Source organism: Osmerus eperlanus, chromosome 8 (genome assembly GCF_963692335.1).
Source record: "Osmerus eperlanus chromosome 8, fOsmEpe2.1, whole genome shotgun sequence".
NCBI lineage: Eukaryota > Metazoa > Chordata > Actinopteri > Osmeriformes > Osmeridae > Osmerus > Osmerus eperlanus.
Window position 1 is genome coordinate 10196412 of NC_085025.1, and position 18524 is coordinate 10214935.

General features: G+C 49.1%; 1 protein-coding gene across 1 annotated transcript in view; it reads right to left on the minus strand.

Moving 5' to 3' along the window:
- Positions 1 to 3543: 3543 nt before the first annotated feature.
- Positions 3544 to 18524, minus strand: part of LOC134025208 (utrophin-like) — a 62613-nt gene continuing 47632 nt past the window's right edge. Inside the window, 9 exon segments of the mRNA XM_062468107.1 lie at positions 3544 to 5034; positions 6116 to 6141; positions 7004 to 7087; positions 7203 to 7278; positions 8271 to 8496; positions 9121 to 9282; positions 14879 to 14944; positions 16563 to 16628; positions 17105 to 17143. Of these exon segments, the coding sequence (XP_062324091.1) occupies positions 5026 to 5034; positions 6116 to 6141; positions 7004 to 7087; positions 7203 to 7278; positions 8271 to 8496; positions 9121 to 9282; positions 14879 to 14944; positions 16563 to 16628; positions 17105 to 17143 (754 nt within the window). The 3' untranslated portion in view covers positions 3544 to 5025.

The window sequence follows — 18524 nt, forward strand, 5'->3', positions numbered from 1 at the left end:
CAGCACAATGGATGTATCTAGTTCCAATCATAACCCAATTCTATCATCAATCCCTGATTAGATTTGGGGATTCAATAACACTGATGTGTGTGCTGGGTGATGGATAATGTGGCAGGGCGCTTCAATATGGGTAACCAGACCGTAGCTAACGGGCCATGCTGTAATGCCTGGAAAATGGTATTGACTACACACACCCCAACCCTCATGGATATGTCCTGACACACACACACACAGATTTCTATTTGTCTACCCTCATTAGACCTGAGCCTGAGCAGTTGATGTCTGGAGGAGAAGCGTGACATACAGGAGAGGAGCAGGGTCAGAACTAAACACTGAGAGAAAACTCCATAGATCTGTTGTGGCAGTATGGCTGTGTGTGTGTGTCTGAGAGAAAGAGACAGAGGGAGAGAGCGATGATGACGATGATAGAGATGATTACGTCCAAGATCATGAGAATGGAGAAGGCGACGAATCAAATCCAATTGTATTTGTGTCGCCCTTCTTGCAAGCAATGTCACAGAGGGCTTCACACACACCCATAGAACTGCACCTAAACCAACCAAAACCCTCCAGGAAAACAAGGCAAATCTCTTCGGAAATAGTGTTCCATCACCATCAGCACCATAAGTTGGAAGTCTGAATGGCGATGATTCATGTGAAGATGATCATCGGGCGTTCATGGCTTCCTTGGGGTGTAAAGCTGAGGCCACAGGCAGGGCGAGAGTTGGGAGAGCGAGAGCGAGAGCGATATAGTGTGACAGAACGAGAGTGAAAATCACTGAACGAGCCTTAAGTAAATGAGGAAGTGAGTGAATAAGAGAAAGAGAGGGCTTGATTAATGAACAGTGTGAGAGGCAGCGTGTCAGCCTGGCACACTCTGTCATATTAGAGGCTGTGTGCTAATAAAATGAAGGAACGTGCTTCATCTGGAGAAAAGGTGTCCTGGTTTCTCTCTCTCTTTCTCTGTTTCTCCATCTTCTGTTATTTAAGACCCCCGGGGAACCCAGCTGACGCCAGCTAGGACAAACCGTGGCAGCCAGGGAGTGTAGTCCTCAGGGTAGCTCTCTCCCAGCACAACCCTGAGCTCTCCACATGAGACATCAACAAGAACGCTAATGGTGCAGCTGATGTTAGTAAGTCTTAGCCAACTGCATATAGTCAGCATATTCACCCTATCAGCAATACAGAGCACTTTAGCAACGGAAAGGGTCAATGAGGCCTCAGCCACATTTAAGTACTTTAAACGTCAATGTTTATGAGCAGAATAAATGAAACTGATAATCCTATGTTTCTGCAACTATACACCTGCAGGATGTACATCCCTCCAACCTTGATACTGTTCCTCTCACACCCCCCCCCCCCCCCCCAGTCCCTCTTCTCATTTCCAGCCCATGGCAGTCCTGTGGTTCTGTTGTCCAACCTTTCCTCTCCAGAATCTGGTCTCTGTCTTCCCCAATAGCCAGCAGGCCAGACCAGCCCAGATGGGCTTTGCCGGAACCACCCCCCTCCCCCCCCCCACCCCCCCCCCCACCCATTCTCCCCCCCCACCCATTCTCCCTCCCCATCACCACCACCAAAACCGCTGCCAGGCAACAGATCAAAGGAGACGAGCGGAGAACATACCCGACACGCCAGCCTCACTAACCACGTGGGATGAAAAACACAAACGGCGCCAGCGGACACCCTTCTTGCCCAATCCCTTCTCCTGGTTCCCCAGCAACTAGCAGACACTTCACAGTTGCCTGTGGGAGGACAAGCTGGGGGATTCTGGGAGATGATGTGAGGAAGGCTCTGCTTTTGTTTTCATTGGGAACAAAGACAATTAGAGGCAGCAGATTGTGATACTTCAGGGGGAGGATAACAGTAGAATTAGATGGGGTTTTATTGTTTCTATGCCCAGTGGAGGTTTTTGCCCAGTTTGAGAGGATGATGCAGACTTGTCTTTGATCTACCTGCCAAGATAGGTCCATGGCAGATTGAAGAACTAGAACACATTGGGATATTTTCCAAGATTATCATTGCTTCCATAACCATGACTATGCAACATTGTTGAAATTATTCTAGGTATTCTTTGATACCTTTGTTGCCATTTCCTCTGTACCCCCACCTCCCCATTGCCCCATTCCCTCAAAAACACATTCTGTGAGATAATTAACAGAAAAAAGTTGGTTTGAAAATCAATATGCATTGACTGTACTGTCCCACTTCATCACAATGCATGAATCAACAAAATATCCAATCTTCATTATGTCACAGCGTAGGTTGAGCAGGAGCCTCAATTACGGCCATAAGCTCATGTCTTATTAATTCCATAATTTAACTTTACCAATGAAGTGATTTCCAGGGTATAGATAGTAGAGGGAGGGATAGACTAATTCAGACCCCTTGGGAGGAATGAAACCTCTGGGTTTATGTGAGCCGTGTCTCATATATCCAAACATCCATCCCTGACTCCACTTGTGGTAAACTCCCATGCAGGCTGCTGATGCATTATTGAAGTGCAGAGGGAACGCTGGCCACAGAGCACTGGGAATAGTATTAACAGCAAACTTGTCCAGCATGCAAAAGTCTAGCTGTACTACTTAAACTAATTAGTGACTCTGGGATGCGTGCTGGCTGTACTACAAATGGATTAAGGAAATGATCAAGAGACTAGGCCGAGGAGTGTTCTTAAAATACATCCCCTCCCTCCCTCCCTCCCTCACCCTCTCCTTCTTAGGGAACGGGTGAGTGAAAATTCACATCTCCTAGCATGCATTGTCACCACAGCGCTGGGGAAGGAAGGATGGGGAATGGATGAAGGAGGCCTTAAGGTAGAAAGAGTTATTTTCCACGTGAGCCAAAGAGCAAAAAATCCTTGAAAATCCCCATACAATGAGGCTTTGTGTATTCAGACAGGAGAGCTTTGGCAGTGGGACAAAGCCGGACTCCAGCTGAAATGTTACATTATTTGACAAGGATACAATTGGTGTACATTGGTGAAACATTGCATCAAGCCATGCATGAGATCCTGTTATCTTAGCCCACACTTGTGTAGCCAACCAGTTTACGAATAATGCACTGACCAAGGAAAGTCTTCCCTCCAATCAAATTAATTGGACATCACATACTCTTTTTAGGGGAGTGGAATGATGAATGAACAGGGCTGAAAGTGAGTAATATACCTCTTGTGGAATACAGTTTGTAAGAGTGTATTAACAGTGAGATATGAAAGGAAGCTGGGTTTCTAGCTAATTAATTTTTATCCTTCAAGTCCTCAGTTTCCACTCAGTGGCTCTGCAAGCGGTAACATATGATAATGACACCCCCTCATGCTGGGCAAATCAATTCCTTTGATAAATAATAATGATAAAAGTTGGTGCTGTGCAACGTGGCAGGTTTCACGCGTAACAAGGCCCATTTCCGTCATAACAGTTATGGATGTGGGCTCTGGGAAGAGGGTTTTAAATGGTGTGTAATTCCTGCTGCTGGGTAATTTGTATTGTTTATAACAGGATATAATGTGCATATTTTATATAAATCCTATTCAATACGACTGAGAACTCTTGTTATAAATTTTTTATTCAGAATAAAACATATTTAGCCATATTACATGTAGTGTGGTAAATCTATACTACCTACCTCAGCAGAGACAACACAGTACTGTAGTGGTACAGTTCTTCATCACCATCATCATCATCATTGTCATTGTCATCAGTCCAGGGACATAGTTGGATGAGGGTATGGTAGTGTCAAAACGAACAAGTTTTACAGGATAGCATAGCACGAAACACAACGCAGAACTCCGAGAGCGAGAGACCAGTGGCTGGCGCTCGGTGAGGGAACCAACACAGATGCAGTGTAACAGCACACTCAGCAGGGACTACGTCAAGACGCCACAGAGCTGATGGTAGGACAGGAACAAACAAACTGATTGGTTTATTTTGTCTGCTTTTTGACTTGGTATCTCCTTACTGCAGTGTCTGATGGATAAGAAGGGTGTGCTAAGAACATGGGCCTGACCTGTCTTACTAATGAATACAGTCCAATTAAACAGAAGGTGTTACAGACCACGCATATTAAAGGTGTTTATGAGACTGAGGTAGCAAGGCAATCATGGCTTTCTTCAGATTTCTTAACTGATTTTTATAAAACTACTCTAATTCATGACTACTGTATGGATCTCTTTCAAACCCGACTGAACAATTTAAAGTTCAATTTCTTAAATTTCTCTTTCTTGCTCCATCGTCTCTCCTATATAAATTTATCTGACACTAAATCAGAATCACACTTGGAATGACAACTGTATAGGCACAGGAGGGGTTAGCTTTACGTCACATAGTCGCAATCGGCTTGAACAACACCGACAGAATCACACCAACGTTTTAAAGGGGAACCTGACAAAGAGCATGCATAAAACAAAACAAAACCAACAAAAGATATGTAAATAATGTTGCTTTGAGGGAAACACAAAGCCTATTTTCAAAAAGATAATTTACGCTACTGGTTTTACCAGTAGTTCCATGACGACCCCGGTTTCCAAAATCAGAGCGTGATACAGTACAGTATGAACGTGATACTGGAAATGACTGCACTTGCGGGATTAAAGCAAAGAATAGCAGAACAATGACACAAATGTAACAGTTCAATTCCGTGTGAAAGTAGAACTAAATACACAAAACAAACCCAACCCCCGCCCCTCCTCAAAATAAGCATACTTAGTTATAGAAAGCCCCCTAACCCCATAATTATCAGCATATTCATACAAATCACTGACAAATGTTTAGCCGACTTTAAACAATCTACACTTCATAAAATGTACAGTTTGCATAGTACAAGACGACAACGTGGTGGAGATAAGTAGTAAAGTTCTGTGGTCCTGTGGTCCTGTGTCTTTGGGTTTTAGGGTGTGGTTTCTCCCTGGGGGGGGGGCTAACACGATGTCCTCCAGGAGTACAATGAAGGTTGAGACAGAGCAAGCTGCATTTGGGAATGTCGTTCTCTTTCCCAATACACACACCTAATGCTGCTCTACAGTGAATGTCCTCACAACACCTGAAAGACAAGAAAAAAACATGCACACACACTCTCAAAATCCAGTACTCATTACGGCACACACACAAACCGACCGCAAACACATACAAAAACACATATGGCCACAAAACTGCCTCAACAAGGATCCAATTAGCTAGGTTAAACAAATTAAGGTTCCAGGGGTTGCAGTAATGACTAGAATTATCTTTCCAAAGCCATACCTATGGGAACGACTGACTAAGAACAATTATTGCTCTGCTAGTTTCAGGTGGGCTGCGATCTCAAAGTACTTCCTGTTGGCGAGTCTCATTAGTGTTGATCAGGAAATATCGAAACGTTTTCATGAACTAATCAGGGTAGGTTGGCATGGTGACCGCAGTCCCCCATGGCCGTCACAACCAGTTTAGACAGGGGCGGTGAGATAGGGTGCAGGTGGTCACTGAGGATTCTGTGAAAGAGCTTTTTGTGACCGCAATTCTTTCTCAAAGAAAAAGAGCCCGGGAAGAGAAGGTTCTGAATCCATTCAACCCAGTCTTGGCATAAAAAACAGGACAATAACGGAATTTAATGGAGTTAGATAAGAAGAGAGGGATGAATGGGTACTTAAATAAGGGACAAGGACGATGGTAACAGCCGTTCTAAGCACATTTCTCCTCTGTGTTGAACACAGGGTGCCTTTTAACAGAGCATGAATACAGAAATGACCTGAGTTTAATTAAATCTTTTTTTGGATATCAACACCATTATGGATGTCAAAGGAGAAAAGGTGTAAAAGCAGGTGCCTGGTAGCAGCCAAAATGGTCATAACAAAATGAACAATGTAACTGTTGTATAAATGCATTTATGTAGAGAGGACACAAGCTAAGATAAAAGAGAGAGAGAGAGAGAGAAAGAGTGAGACAGAGACAAAACAGAGAAAGTCAGAGATAGAGGGAGATTGGTCAATATCTTGTTCCCTCAGACTGCAGGACTATCTCAGGTGAAGTGGTGAGAAGAAACTGGAGTTCCCTTAGACCTCTGACAACCTTTAATGGCTAAGTGGTTTTCTCTGTGTATGTGTGTGTGCTAAATAACTGCTCATTCGGACAGAAGCTTCTCTCACCTGTGGTCTTGAAGGGAGACTTGAGGCTGTAAAAAGAGGAAAAAAAAGTTTGGGAAAAATATAATTTCATACATACTTCACAGGCTTTCATTGTATCAAAGCTTATTTTTTTGAAGAGAGCTAAAAGTTCCTCAGAAGGTGCTGTTTGTAAGCTAAACAGTAATCTATTGTCAATAGCCCTGCAGCATCTACAAGATAAGAATGGATTTTTAACTAAACTCCAGATAGACTTTCGACCCCCCCCAAAATCCAAACACAAATTCAAGACACTGAGCTAATTTGCAACTCAAACTTTCTTATTATTTTCATCAAAGTCCCCCTTGAGGAACTTTCCACGTCGATGCTGCCAGGGCCACAACACATACGAAGGCCAAAAGTTTGTTCTGAACTTGAAAAGTGACTTGGTCTACAGTTCTTCAAATACAATCTGTGTGTGTGCTGCATAAGTTGTTCCTGTCCTACTCTGAACCAAGGATCACAGTCACCAAGGCGTTGTTTATGCTTTCTTCTGTCCTTGATCGAGGAAACACACTGTGCCTAACCACCATCATCAATAACACATCACAACCAGGAAGTGGGGGAGGACAGGATTTGTTTACTGTTCCAGAGATGTGACTTATGACGGAACGTACAAAGACTAGTTAAGACAAAACCATAGGGGAACGTATAGAAACACACTGCTAAAAGTCACGGACACACAAAACCCTCATGTAAACGTGCACCCGCAGAGCTGGGTGAGAAAGTCAGCGTTGTCGAGAGGAAGATATATTAAAAAAAAGGAAAGGCCAGCAGAAACCAAAAGGGTAGAGTCGGAGTGAAGGAAAGAGAGAAGGCAGGAAAGAGAAGAGGTTGAGAGGAGAGGTGTGTGGGAGGGGGCAGTGGACTTACGACTACATGCAGGGAAGGTGTTGTTGATCTGATCCATGATGTCTGCTAGGTCAGAGCTGCTACTGTGAGGGTCCAGCAACTCCTCTGGACACACACACACACACACACACACAATAAGGTTATGGGTCCGGATACACATTTTATGAGTAGTATACTGTACAGTATGTATGTGTGATATGTGTGTGTGTGTGTGACATACCTGTGTGTTCGGGGCGAGGCCCTCGATCCTGCATGCTGGGGGACGACACTCCGTTCACCCTGGACTCCAACTCAGGCTGAGAGACAGAGAGAGAGAGAGAGCATTAGAGAGAGAGAGAGAGCATTAGAGAGAGAGAGACAGAGAGAGAGAGGATTAGAGAGAGACAGAGACAGAGAGGGTGGAGCAGAATGCAGCATTATTAAAACATGGAGCCATAACTCATCATTATTCATCAATCACTGGCTTGCTTCTTTTTGGATGACTTCAAACTAACAAGTGTGGAGGCAGCAGGGAGAGGCTGGGAGACATGGAGGAGCGTGCTGGAAGCTGGGACGTGTGTCATGTCGAGATCTGGGTCTGCACAGTACATGTGTCTGGAACCACGTCCCAATTAGTGTCTGACACCGAGTTCATCTGCACTTACTGGGCAGACAGAACCATCATATGGGATGCACTAATGACAGGATGTCTGTGTGTTTGGGGGTTTTCTGATAGGAAACAGTTTGAAAACTGGGTGAAGTGTCAAATTAGGCTGTGAAAAATATGCGCACACACACACAAACACTGCTGGGAGATCTGCAGGACACCATATGTCCAGTGACATTTCCAGTCACATCAGCCACATCCCCTTCAGCTCCTCCAGAGACAAACAAATCTATGTCTGCAATCTCCCCTCCCCTCCCCTCCCCTCCCCTCCCCTCCTCCCACCCTCCCCTCCCCTCCCCTCCCCTCCTCCCCTCCCCTCCCCTCCCCTCCCCTCCTCCCACCCTCCCCTCCCCTCCCCTGTATCTTTATTTATGTGTGTGTTTAAATGTATATATATATATAATACGCATTTAAGCAGTATATACAGTACAGTACAGTATGGTTGTGTGTGCGAGTACATGTTGTGTTTGTGTGTGTGTGTACATGTTGTGATTGTGTGTGCGTGTACATGTTGTGTGTGTGTGTGTGTGTACATGTTGTGTGTGTGTGTGTGTGTACATGTTGTGTGTGCGTGTACATGTTGTGTGTGTGTGTGTACATGTTGTGTGTGCGTGTGTGTGTACATGTTGTGTGTGCGTGTACCTGATGCAGCAGCTGCCTGAGCCGGTGGAGCTGAGACTCCAGCTGCTTGTTGTGTTCCTCCAGGATGTGCATGCGCGCCTCCAGACGGCCCTTGTGCTGCCTCAGCAGCTTGGCCTCGGCCAGGAGGTCCGCCTCCTCGGGCCCCTCGGGGTCCCACGGCCCCCCCCCCGGCGGCCCCCGCTGGGCATGCTGCTCCTTCAGCTGCTCGTACTCCCTCTGCAGGGTCCTGGGGGGTGGGGGTGAGTTGCAGGAGTGAGTAGCGGGCACACATGCTCAGATGTAAGTGAAGTATCTTGAAGATAGAACCAACACGTGCACACACTCGCTTCCTTAAGCTCTCTTTGCCCATGTAGCTCAACCCCCCCCCCCCCCCCTCAATCCTCTCTCTCTCTCTCTGGCCTCTCCTTTCTCAGCCTGCTATCTAAAGCCTCTCGCCCCGCACAGAGGGAGGTCCTGGCCTGTCCTTATCTGCCTCCAGCCCAGTGTGAATCTCCTGCACAGCCGCCCCGGAGGACCGGAGACGTCGTTTATGGGTTTATTTCGGGGCTGTAAGACAGGCCAGGGGGACTGGGGAGTAAATCTCTCTGTGATGGAGACAAGGCCTGGGGAAGCTTCCGGAATAAACGACTGCCGCCTCACGCTAACCCGCCCTGCTCTGAGAGGAGGCGCGTGTGAGACAGGAGAAGAGAGAGTGTGTGTGTGTGAATAAGAGATTGAGAAGGTCGGCCAGCTAGCGAGCCGAGGAGCAACACAGCAACACAGTCAATGTTTGAGTGTATGCGTGTTTGTTGGGATGTCGGAGGGTTAGCCGAGGTGAGTATACAGACATCTCCACCGCCGAATCCCGTACCTCTGTTCCTCCTCCAGGCGGGCTATGATTCGCTCCAGCTCGCCTCGCTCCTCCCTCTCCACGGCCTGCAGGATCTGGGCGGGGCTCTGGGGCTGGCTGCAGGGGGAGCTCTCGCCCCCTAGGGTCTGGCAGTACTGCAGGATCAGGGCATGCTCGTCATCCCTGGGGGAGGAGAGGAGAGGAGGGGGGGAGGAGAGGAGAGGACGGGACGGGGGGAGAGAAAAGGACAACAATAAACAACGATCAAAGTGCCAGCGTTGGCCGCGCTGGAACATCAACACGTCCCTTAAACTCTGCGAATTGCAGCGAACCATCATCCCAGTGCGGCACACAATTGGTCATGTTGACCAATTGTGTTCTCTCTTCTCCTGTAGCTTTCGGAATGACGGGTAAACAAGCGGAGAGCTTGTGTTCTTCGTAGAGATCACGGTGTGCTATGCCGAACCTCCAGACCCTTCCCCTGCACCAGGTGGGAATGGGGTGACAGAGCGAGGAGGGCAGGGGAGGTCTGGTGGGGAGTGTGCTGGCGTAGGAGCGCCCTCGCAGCAGAGCCGGTAGACAGAGAACAGCAGCCCACTGTGCTACCCTGAACTGTCACTCCGCCATCAGATAACAGCTCCGAGCCAGGAGGGAGAGGCAGATGAGACGAGGGAGGGGGGGGTGGTGGAGGGGGGGTGGAGAGGTGGAGAGGTTCCCAGATGGAGAGAGAAATGGAGAGGGGGAGAGGAGGGGGGGGGGTGATGAGGAGTGGGTGGTGCATATGGGAACGAAAATAGGATGGGAAGTGTGTGTGTGTGTGTGTCATATCTACATGATCTGACAGGGGGTGGCAGGTCTCCCTAAATCCCAGCTGTCACCTCCACTTTGAAACACACACTGAGCCCCACTGACAGGAGCTAAACTATATCGCACACACACACACACACAAACACAACTACACCCACACATACACACAGGTATTGTCAGTGTCAGTGCCAGGCGTCTGTGAGTTTGGAAAGCGGAGCACTGGGTTCTGTCTCTTGTGACTAGGCCAACCTGGGGCGGTCACAGGCTAACGGCAGTCATTAGCCTGAGCTTGGAGCGAATAGCACCGCTAGCGTCCTTGGCTAGCATGGCTGAGCTGAGCTACCACCACCTGGGTGATCAGGCTCCAGACTGGGATCTTCTTTGTTGAGAGACAACCAGCAGAACTATAACACAGCCAACACGCAGCCTGCACACCCAATCACACACACACACACACACGGGTACCGTATGCCAGTGCTCAAACCAACACGGATGTGCACGCACACCCTTCTGTGAGCGAGGGGGACACACTAATCTCCATGAAGGATGGCTTAAATATGTCGAGTGAGCGAGGATCCCACTTGTCCATATGAAGGAAGCTAAAGGAGCAGAGGTTATTAATGGAGGTGGATGAGTAAGCATCGCTCACTCCATCCACACAGGAGAGAGCGAGACACACTCAACAGCCTTGGCGGGTCTTCAACCTGCTTCTAATTACAAAGTCGCGTTGGAGAGGGGGGCCCTTCAGATTCTGGTGCTGAGGGTGCAATGCTGTGGTGAGATTCAAACTGGGTGCGACCCTGTGTGTCTGTGTATGTGTGTGTGTGTGTGTGTATGTGCGTGTGTGTGTGGGAAAACAGAAAAACTTGTAATTGGAAAACGTCCCACGCTCTCAGTCCCTCCCCCCACGTTGTCGTGCGTTCTTTGTATGCATTGTCTCCTTCCAATAAGACCTCTCTTTCTCATTCTGCTCTCTTCCTGTTCCTCTCTCTGAAACCGTGATCGATGCTTCCATTCCTGTTCGCACGCCCGCACCCACACACGCACGCAGGCAGGCTCGCACACACACACAATCAAGTCTTTTCGGACACATACGCAGGCATGCACACACACACACACACACACAGGCCCTATCTCCCTTTTCCGAGAATCTATCAATCTCAGTTGGGTCTCAGGACACGAGCCACGCGGGATTGGCTGAGACGTAGATAATGACACATGAGCCTGGCAGGAGACCGGGGCAGAGCTCCGCCCGGCGACAGGTTTACAGGCAGCAGCCCCGATCCGGAATCCGGGGGGGGGGGGGGGGGGGAGAACAGTATTTTCAGTGTAGAGGACTATGAGACTGTTGGGAATGGGAGGATTGAGGTGGGGTGATACAAGGACATAGACAGAGGGAGAGAGAGGGGTATGGAGGGAGAGAGGTAGGGAGTGAGCAGTCAGGAGGGAGGGAGAGAGGTAGACAGGGAGGTAGGAAGGGAGTTGTGCTGGTGTAAGTGCAGACTGAGGCCTCATCTCCTAGGACACCACACGGCCTATCAGGAACCGTCAGCCCCTGACAGAGCAAGGGAAGAGAGAGAACGCCACACTCTTTCATTCTGTTCTTCAGATGAGATTTCAAGCCCCCATTCCCCGAAGGGACCACTGTTGTGGACACCTGGGGGAGAGGCGGGGGTATTTCTCTGTGTTTTAAAGGAGCAGGGGGCGGTGGTGGGAGGTAAGGGGAGTTTGGGGGAGATTTGCTGTGTTGTAAAGGGAATTTTCAGGCTCAGATGTTCCTGGTGTTTGTGCTTCTCTGTGAAGCTGAGCAGGGTTCGGAGTTTAATCTGGCTGCTTTATCCCCGAGTTAGATGGTGATTATGCTACAGCCATGCAATATGATGACAGGACGGAAGGATGGTGGGAGAGGGGGAGGGAGGGAAAGGGAGGACAATATGAACGAGAGAAACTGAAATAGTGGAAGTGAGAAGTGAAGATTCCAAAAGAGAGAAGGTTTAGGAAATGCACCGAAGCCAACACGGAGCTCTAGCTCCATAGAAAACACAGCATGAGGTCCCGTGTTTCTAATGAAGGCTCCTTTTTTTCAAATACAAGCCTGGATGCACACAGCCCTTATTCTCTCTCTCCCTATCTCTGTCGCTCTCTCTTCCCTGTGTGTCTACATGCAGTGTGTGTGTGTGTGTGTGTGTGTGTGTGAGGTTGTGTGTAGGAAAAAACTAAGACCCAGGAAGTATATAGACACAGCAGTCCCAGAGATCACAAGTAAGTGGAACAGAATTAGAGATGACTCTTACAGAGATGAAACAACGGCGCTAAGCAGACTAGGGGAGGACAGGCGCTTCGCTCCGCCCGGCGTCGAGCCTGACACTCCACCAGCCCACAGGAACAACACACCCGTGATTAGATTTGGGGGCGGCAAGGACTCTCTCAGATCAGCTTAACCAGGGATTTAGGATGTTTAAGGTGTTTGTCTTCAGCGACAGTGTCACCAACTGTCTGCCTGTTGGCAGTTACACAGTGTTGAGAAATAGTCTATCTACTGCTACATTTTGCAGTGGAGTGAGGATATAGGACAGATTTACTGCACGACTGATATAGCACTGGCATTGGACTAACACAAGACTGATATAAACTGATACAGGACTGATATAGACTGTTTCACTGATACAGGACTGACAGAAACAGATACAGACTGATAGACTGGTATTGGTCCTTGACTGTTATTGACACATACAGGACTGGTATAGGACCGATGCAGGACGGATATATTCTGATACAGGACTGGTATTTTGTCATTGTTCCCCATCAGCATGTGGGAAGCCAGCCCACCATGAGATACGTTTGAAATAATGTTTGTAAAGCAGAATAAAAGAATGATGTGTGGAGTAATGGCAATCCCACAGAGCTAAAGTGGTTAAACTAAATGTTAGACTAAATGTCAACAGACATTAAATACTAAAATGGTGCACTGTGCCATTACAGAGGCATTCCGGAGCTCTGCTCCCCACCGGACAACCACGCCATTATCCTTCCTCAGCACAACCACCATCATCATCCTCACCTCGTCATCCCCCACACTCGGCCTGGGCGTGGACAAGGTGAGGTGAAGGCTTTTTCGCTAAGCTCAGGTCAGCACGGAACAAAACACAGCTAATGGAGGAAACTGCCAATCTGGTTGGTTGTTAGGGCTTTTACAGTCTAGAATGTCTGCCTGTGTCGCTGTGCCAGCCTGAGGGAGGAGGAAACCACGTCACGTATACTAGAGGTGAAGGAAATGCAGTCGAAGCGCCAGACTGCAGTCTGGCACTTCAGACTGCACAACACTCGTCCACCCATCTCTCTCTCTCCCTCTCTCCCTCTCTCTCTCATTTTACTTCCCTCCATACATCTGTCGATGTATGGAGGGCTGAGGGAAGGGGACAGCTACGAGGAGAGCAGTGACGATAGTCGTGGTCCAAAGCTGCCTTTGCCTGGTCTAAAATGGTGCTTTCTGGCGGGAGAGAGGACGAGGCTGGAGGAAGGTGTGGGAGCAGTTACGCACACATATACACATCCTCACACACACACACACACATACACACATCCTCTCGCACACACACACACATCCTCACGCACACACACACACATCCTCACACACACACACATCCTCACGCACACATACACACATCCTCACGCACACATACACACATCATCACGCACATACACATACACACATCCTCACGCACACACACACACACATCCTCACGCACACTTACACATACTCAAGCACCGACACACGCACACACAGATGAACCAACTGGAACTTCTATCAATCTACCCAAAATACCTATGGTCTTCTATCCTCCTCTCTTCTGTGTTCCCATCACTCTGTGCCTCCAGTGCCTCCCTCTCCCTCTCCCTCTCCCTCTCCCTCTCCCTCTCCCTCTCTCTCTCTCTCTCTCTCTCTCTCTCTCTCTCTCTCTCTCTCTCTCTCTCTCTCTCTCTCTCTCTCTCTCTCTCTCTCTCTCTCTCTCTCTCTATTTCTCTCTCTATTTCTCTCTCTCTCTCTCCCTGTACTTTGTCCTGCATCGCCCAGATGCCTCTTTGTGTGTGGGAGAATTCTTGGCAATGAGATTCAGCTGAAAACTGCTTCCAAGTCCCATTTGTGCTGTGGATCGCAGGCACACACGCGCCTACCCATACACAAGCGCACAACACCCATACACCACACACACACACAAAGATAGACAGTACAGAAGGTTATGAGTGTCTTAACCTACAAGCAGGTGGCAATCTAAGAGATATCTGACAAGGCTTTGATTTTTATTCTGTCTCTTATCAGATTGAAAAATCACCTTATCTGTGGGTGGACTAAGGATATAGAAGTGTATGTGTGTATGCGGTGGAAGAGGAATATGGACAGACAGAAAGTGTGTGTTCTGCTGGGTGTATGTGTGTGTTGTGCTGTGTGTGTATGTGTTGTGCTGTGTGTGTATGTGTGTGTGTGTGTTTGACCTCCAAAAAGGTCCGAGCTCCGAGAACTCATTCCATCGATTAGAATCTCTGCTGTGAAGAGGACCGAGCCCTTCCCTTCAGGCTCCTCAAGTATTCTTCTATACAACACTTTGTCTTTACCCTTCACACACACACACACACACACATACACGCACGCACACTTAACCCTCATAGACACACTCTGTCAACCCTCAGACACACACCAGCTCTCAATCCTCTGACACACACACAAGCTTCACACACACCAGCTCTCAACCCCTCTCTCTCTCACAGAAACACACACAAGCTTCACACACACAAGCTGGCATCCCTCTTCCTACTGTGTTCACCCAGCACTAGGGCCGGGGCTGCTCAACAGGGAAATGGGTGTCAGAGGCCTGGTGCATGCTGGTTTTGGAGTGGGACTTGTAGTCGGCTGGACGAGGAAATGTAATGGGTGTACATGTGCATGGGAAATGTAGTGTAGCTGGCTACTTACATGCTCCCTGTAGCTGAGCTGCTATCTGTAGGGAGGGAGCCATTGGAACGTTCCATCTGGGCCAACCTGATATACATAGACACACACACACACACACACACAGAAACATTACTCACATGGAACTAAAAAAGATAAAAGCAATCAACCGCACATTAGCATGCAAATTAATGCAACTCCACTGATGTAATGCACTGACTAATGCGCTGAGCTGAACTGAAGAATTCAAGACTCCTTTTTTCAAATGAATCAACATCTCATCTTGCAAATCAAGGGTCCCGAGTTTCCCCTGTGTTCACAGAACTAGGTGAAACTCGGGGCCCGTGGGAACCCACCTGTGTTCACAGAGCTAGGTGAAACTCGGGGTCCGGGGGAACCCACCTGTGTTCACAGAACTAGGTGAAACTCGGGGCCCGTGGGAACCCACCTGTGTTCACAGAGCTAGGTGAAACTCGGGGTCCGGGGGAACCCACCTGTGTTCACAGAACTAGGTGAAACTCGGGGCCCGGGGGAACCCACCTGTGTTCACAGAGCTAGGTGAAAATCGGGGCCCAGGGGAACCCACCTGTGTTCACAGAGCTAGGTGAAACTCGGGGCCCGTGGGAACCCACCTGTGTTCACAGAGCTAGGTGAAACTCGGGGCCCGGGGGAGCCCACCTGTGTTTACAGAGCTAGGTGAAACTCGGGGTCCGGGGGAACCCACCTGTGTTCACAGAGCTAGGTGAAACTCGGGGCCCGTGGGAACCCACCTGTGTTCACAGAGCTAGGTGAAAATCGGGGCCCAGGGGAACCCACCTGTGTTCACAGAGCTAGGTGAAACTCGGGGCCCGTGGGAACCCACCTGTGTTCACAGAGCTAGGTGAAAATCGGGGCCCGTGGGAACCCACCTGTGTTCACAGAGCTAGGTGAAACTCGGGGCCCGTGGGAACCCACCTGTGTTCACAGAGCTAGGTGAAACTCGGGGCCCGTGGGAACCCCCCTGTGTTCACAGAGCTAGGTGAAACTCGGGGCCCGTGGGAACCCACCTGTGTTCACAGAGCTAGGTGAAACTCGGGGCCCGTGGGAACCCACCTGTGTTCACAGAGCTAGGTGAAACTCGGGGCCCGTGGGAACCCCCCTGTGCTGTGGTCTAACCCAGCAGACAGACCAGTCCTGGTCTGGGAGCCAGTCACGCCATGCTGTTAGGGGTCTACACTGTGCATGATTAGGATGGCAGCTTCAGAACCATGCTCACTTTCTCCAATAGAACCTCACAGGAGAACGTCTGGGTCTGCATGTCGGTGTGTGTGTGTGTGTCTGCAACTCTGTGTGTGTTCGTCTCCGCATGTGTGTGTGTGTGTGTTGCTGTGTGTGTGTCTGTGTCTTTGTGTGCGAGTCTGTCTCGGCGTGCGCACGTCGTGCGCGCGTGTCTAAAGGGGAACATGGTGGATTACGGGGCAGCGGGGGCGACACAAAGCAGCATGGTAATGAGATTGTGGAGGCAGATCAGAGGGTGTGTGTGTGTGTGTGTGGAGGCTGGAATAATTAATAATAAAGAGGAGATTACACCACAGCACAACATGGACATCCCCCTGTCACAAGGGGGGATATCAGGCTAGACCAGGGTCCAGGGACTGCATGTGCTCTCATGGGTGGTGGTGTTTCCTCGTGCGAGGGAGTGTGTGTGTGTGTGTGTGCCTTGGCCTACCTGCAGGCGTACTGCTCTATCCTGGAGTGAGTGTCATCATGGGAGAGCTGGGAGGGCTGGGGCAGCCTGGGGGAGGGGATGGGTGGAGATGAAGGAGCCATGAGATGACCGCAACACAACCACTAAACAACCACAGCATTACCACGATACAGAAGGTTTGAAAAAAAAAAGAAAGATGGTTCTGGCAGATCTAGGTGGCATCCGTGCGGAGTTAATGCTGCTGGTTGGATGAAAGGATGTTAGGAGGACAGCGGGGGTGAAGGGGGAGGATGCTGTTTGGGGGAGGAGAAGAAGGGGGTCGATTTTGTGAGGAGGAGGAGGAGGAGGAAGAGAAGTGGCTTGCAACAGTTGTTTTGTTTTCGATCGCTCGTTTGTTCGGTTTGTTGATCGGGCAGGCAACTCAGGCAGCATGCAGTAAGACTGGTCTAGTCTACGTGGAGGGATGGTGCAGGGGAAGGGGTGTGTGGGAGGTTTGGATGCAGGGTGAGGGGGGTTCGTACGGAGAGGGAAGTGGGGTGGGGGGGTGGAGGGGGGATACTCACTCATACTGCTCCGGACACATGCTGATGAGAGTGACGGGACTGCAAGAGAAAGGGAGGGAGGGAGGGAGGGAGGAGAGGTGCCACAGAGCAACACAGTTTAGGATCATGTCGCAGAGGAGGGGTCTGCACCAAGTACACAACAGGCGGAGTGGGCAGGTGAAGGGGGGGGTCCATCCTGCAGCAGCATGTGAGGTGAGGTTGGGGGCGGACGGAAACAGCCTGAGGGGCTGTTGAGTGTGTCATGACACAACTTTCATTGATAAAACATCCCTTTAGATTTGAATCAATAGTGGAGCAAATCCATTCAGCTTTTGTACCAACTCAGAGTGTGTACAGGAGTCAAAAAGGCAAAGGGCGACGTGAAAACACTGGAACACCGCCAGGAGATCAATAGAGTTCTCCAACTAACCCTTCAATTACTCCAATTACTTTTCCAATTAGAGTAATTGAGTGGGTACCAGTAATTCAGGCACTGTTAACCACTTGTAGTGAGTCACTTAAAAGACTGTCGCTCCAGGCTTGTATCAGTAGTAGAATATTCTTTTCAAGTTTCCATGCCGATTACGGGTCATTATTCACCACTATTCTAGGAGGCATGCTCTTTGCCATTTTAAAGCTATTAGCAGGGGAGATCAAGGGGCCGAATCCAATCTCTGTCTTTTCCTCACATGTGCACTCCATTTGCTGCCATCCAATCAAAATCTATTTCCAATCATGTGGACAGCAAACATCTGATAGCCCCTCTGTCGGTACGCTGAACACAGGCCACTTAATCTAGTGGAAAGATGATGCTAAATATAGACACGGGGAAGACAAATCAAACGTCTTGTTCTTTAGTGAAGAGGAGGAGGGTGGGACGACTGTGTCGGTGCAGGAAGGTTTGATCCCTCGTAGTGAACACGTTTTTTTTTCCGCTGATGAAAGCCACTCGTTTTTAAAATGAGAAGTGTGGCATTGTGGGTGTGTATTGTTGCTAAAGCACCGGAGACGGGTTTTGTAGCCAGGAGGAGAATTCTGGGAACCGAGAGAGAGAGAGAGTGAGATAGAGAGAGAGAGGGAGAGAGAAAGGAAGAGGAAGAGAGAGAGAGAGAGTGAGAGAGAGGAAGAGAGAGAGAGGGTGGGAAAGAAAGAGCAAGAGAGAACAGGAGATGGAGGAAAAAGAGAGGAGGAGAGAGGAGTTCTGCAGGTTCTCTGACGTCTCCACTTTCTCAGCTGTGAGAAGGTAGTCTCCTCTGATGCCTGCAACCCGCCTCCATCTCAGCTGTTGGCTGTTATAACCTTGGTTTGTGTTCACTCTTGTGACAAAGATGAAGATGGAGAGAAGAGTGAGAGAGAGGGGGTGGGGCAGAGAAAGAAGAAAGAGACCTTGGGCCCAGCAGCTTGTTTCTGATAAATGTTCTTGTACGTGTGATAAAGAGCA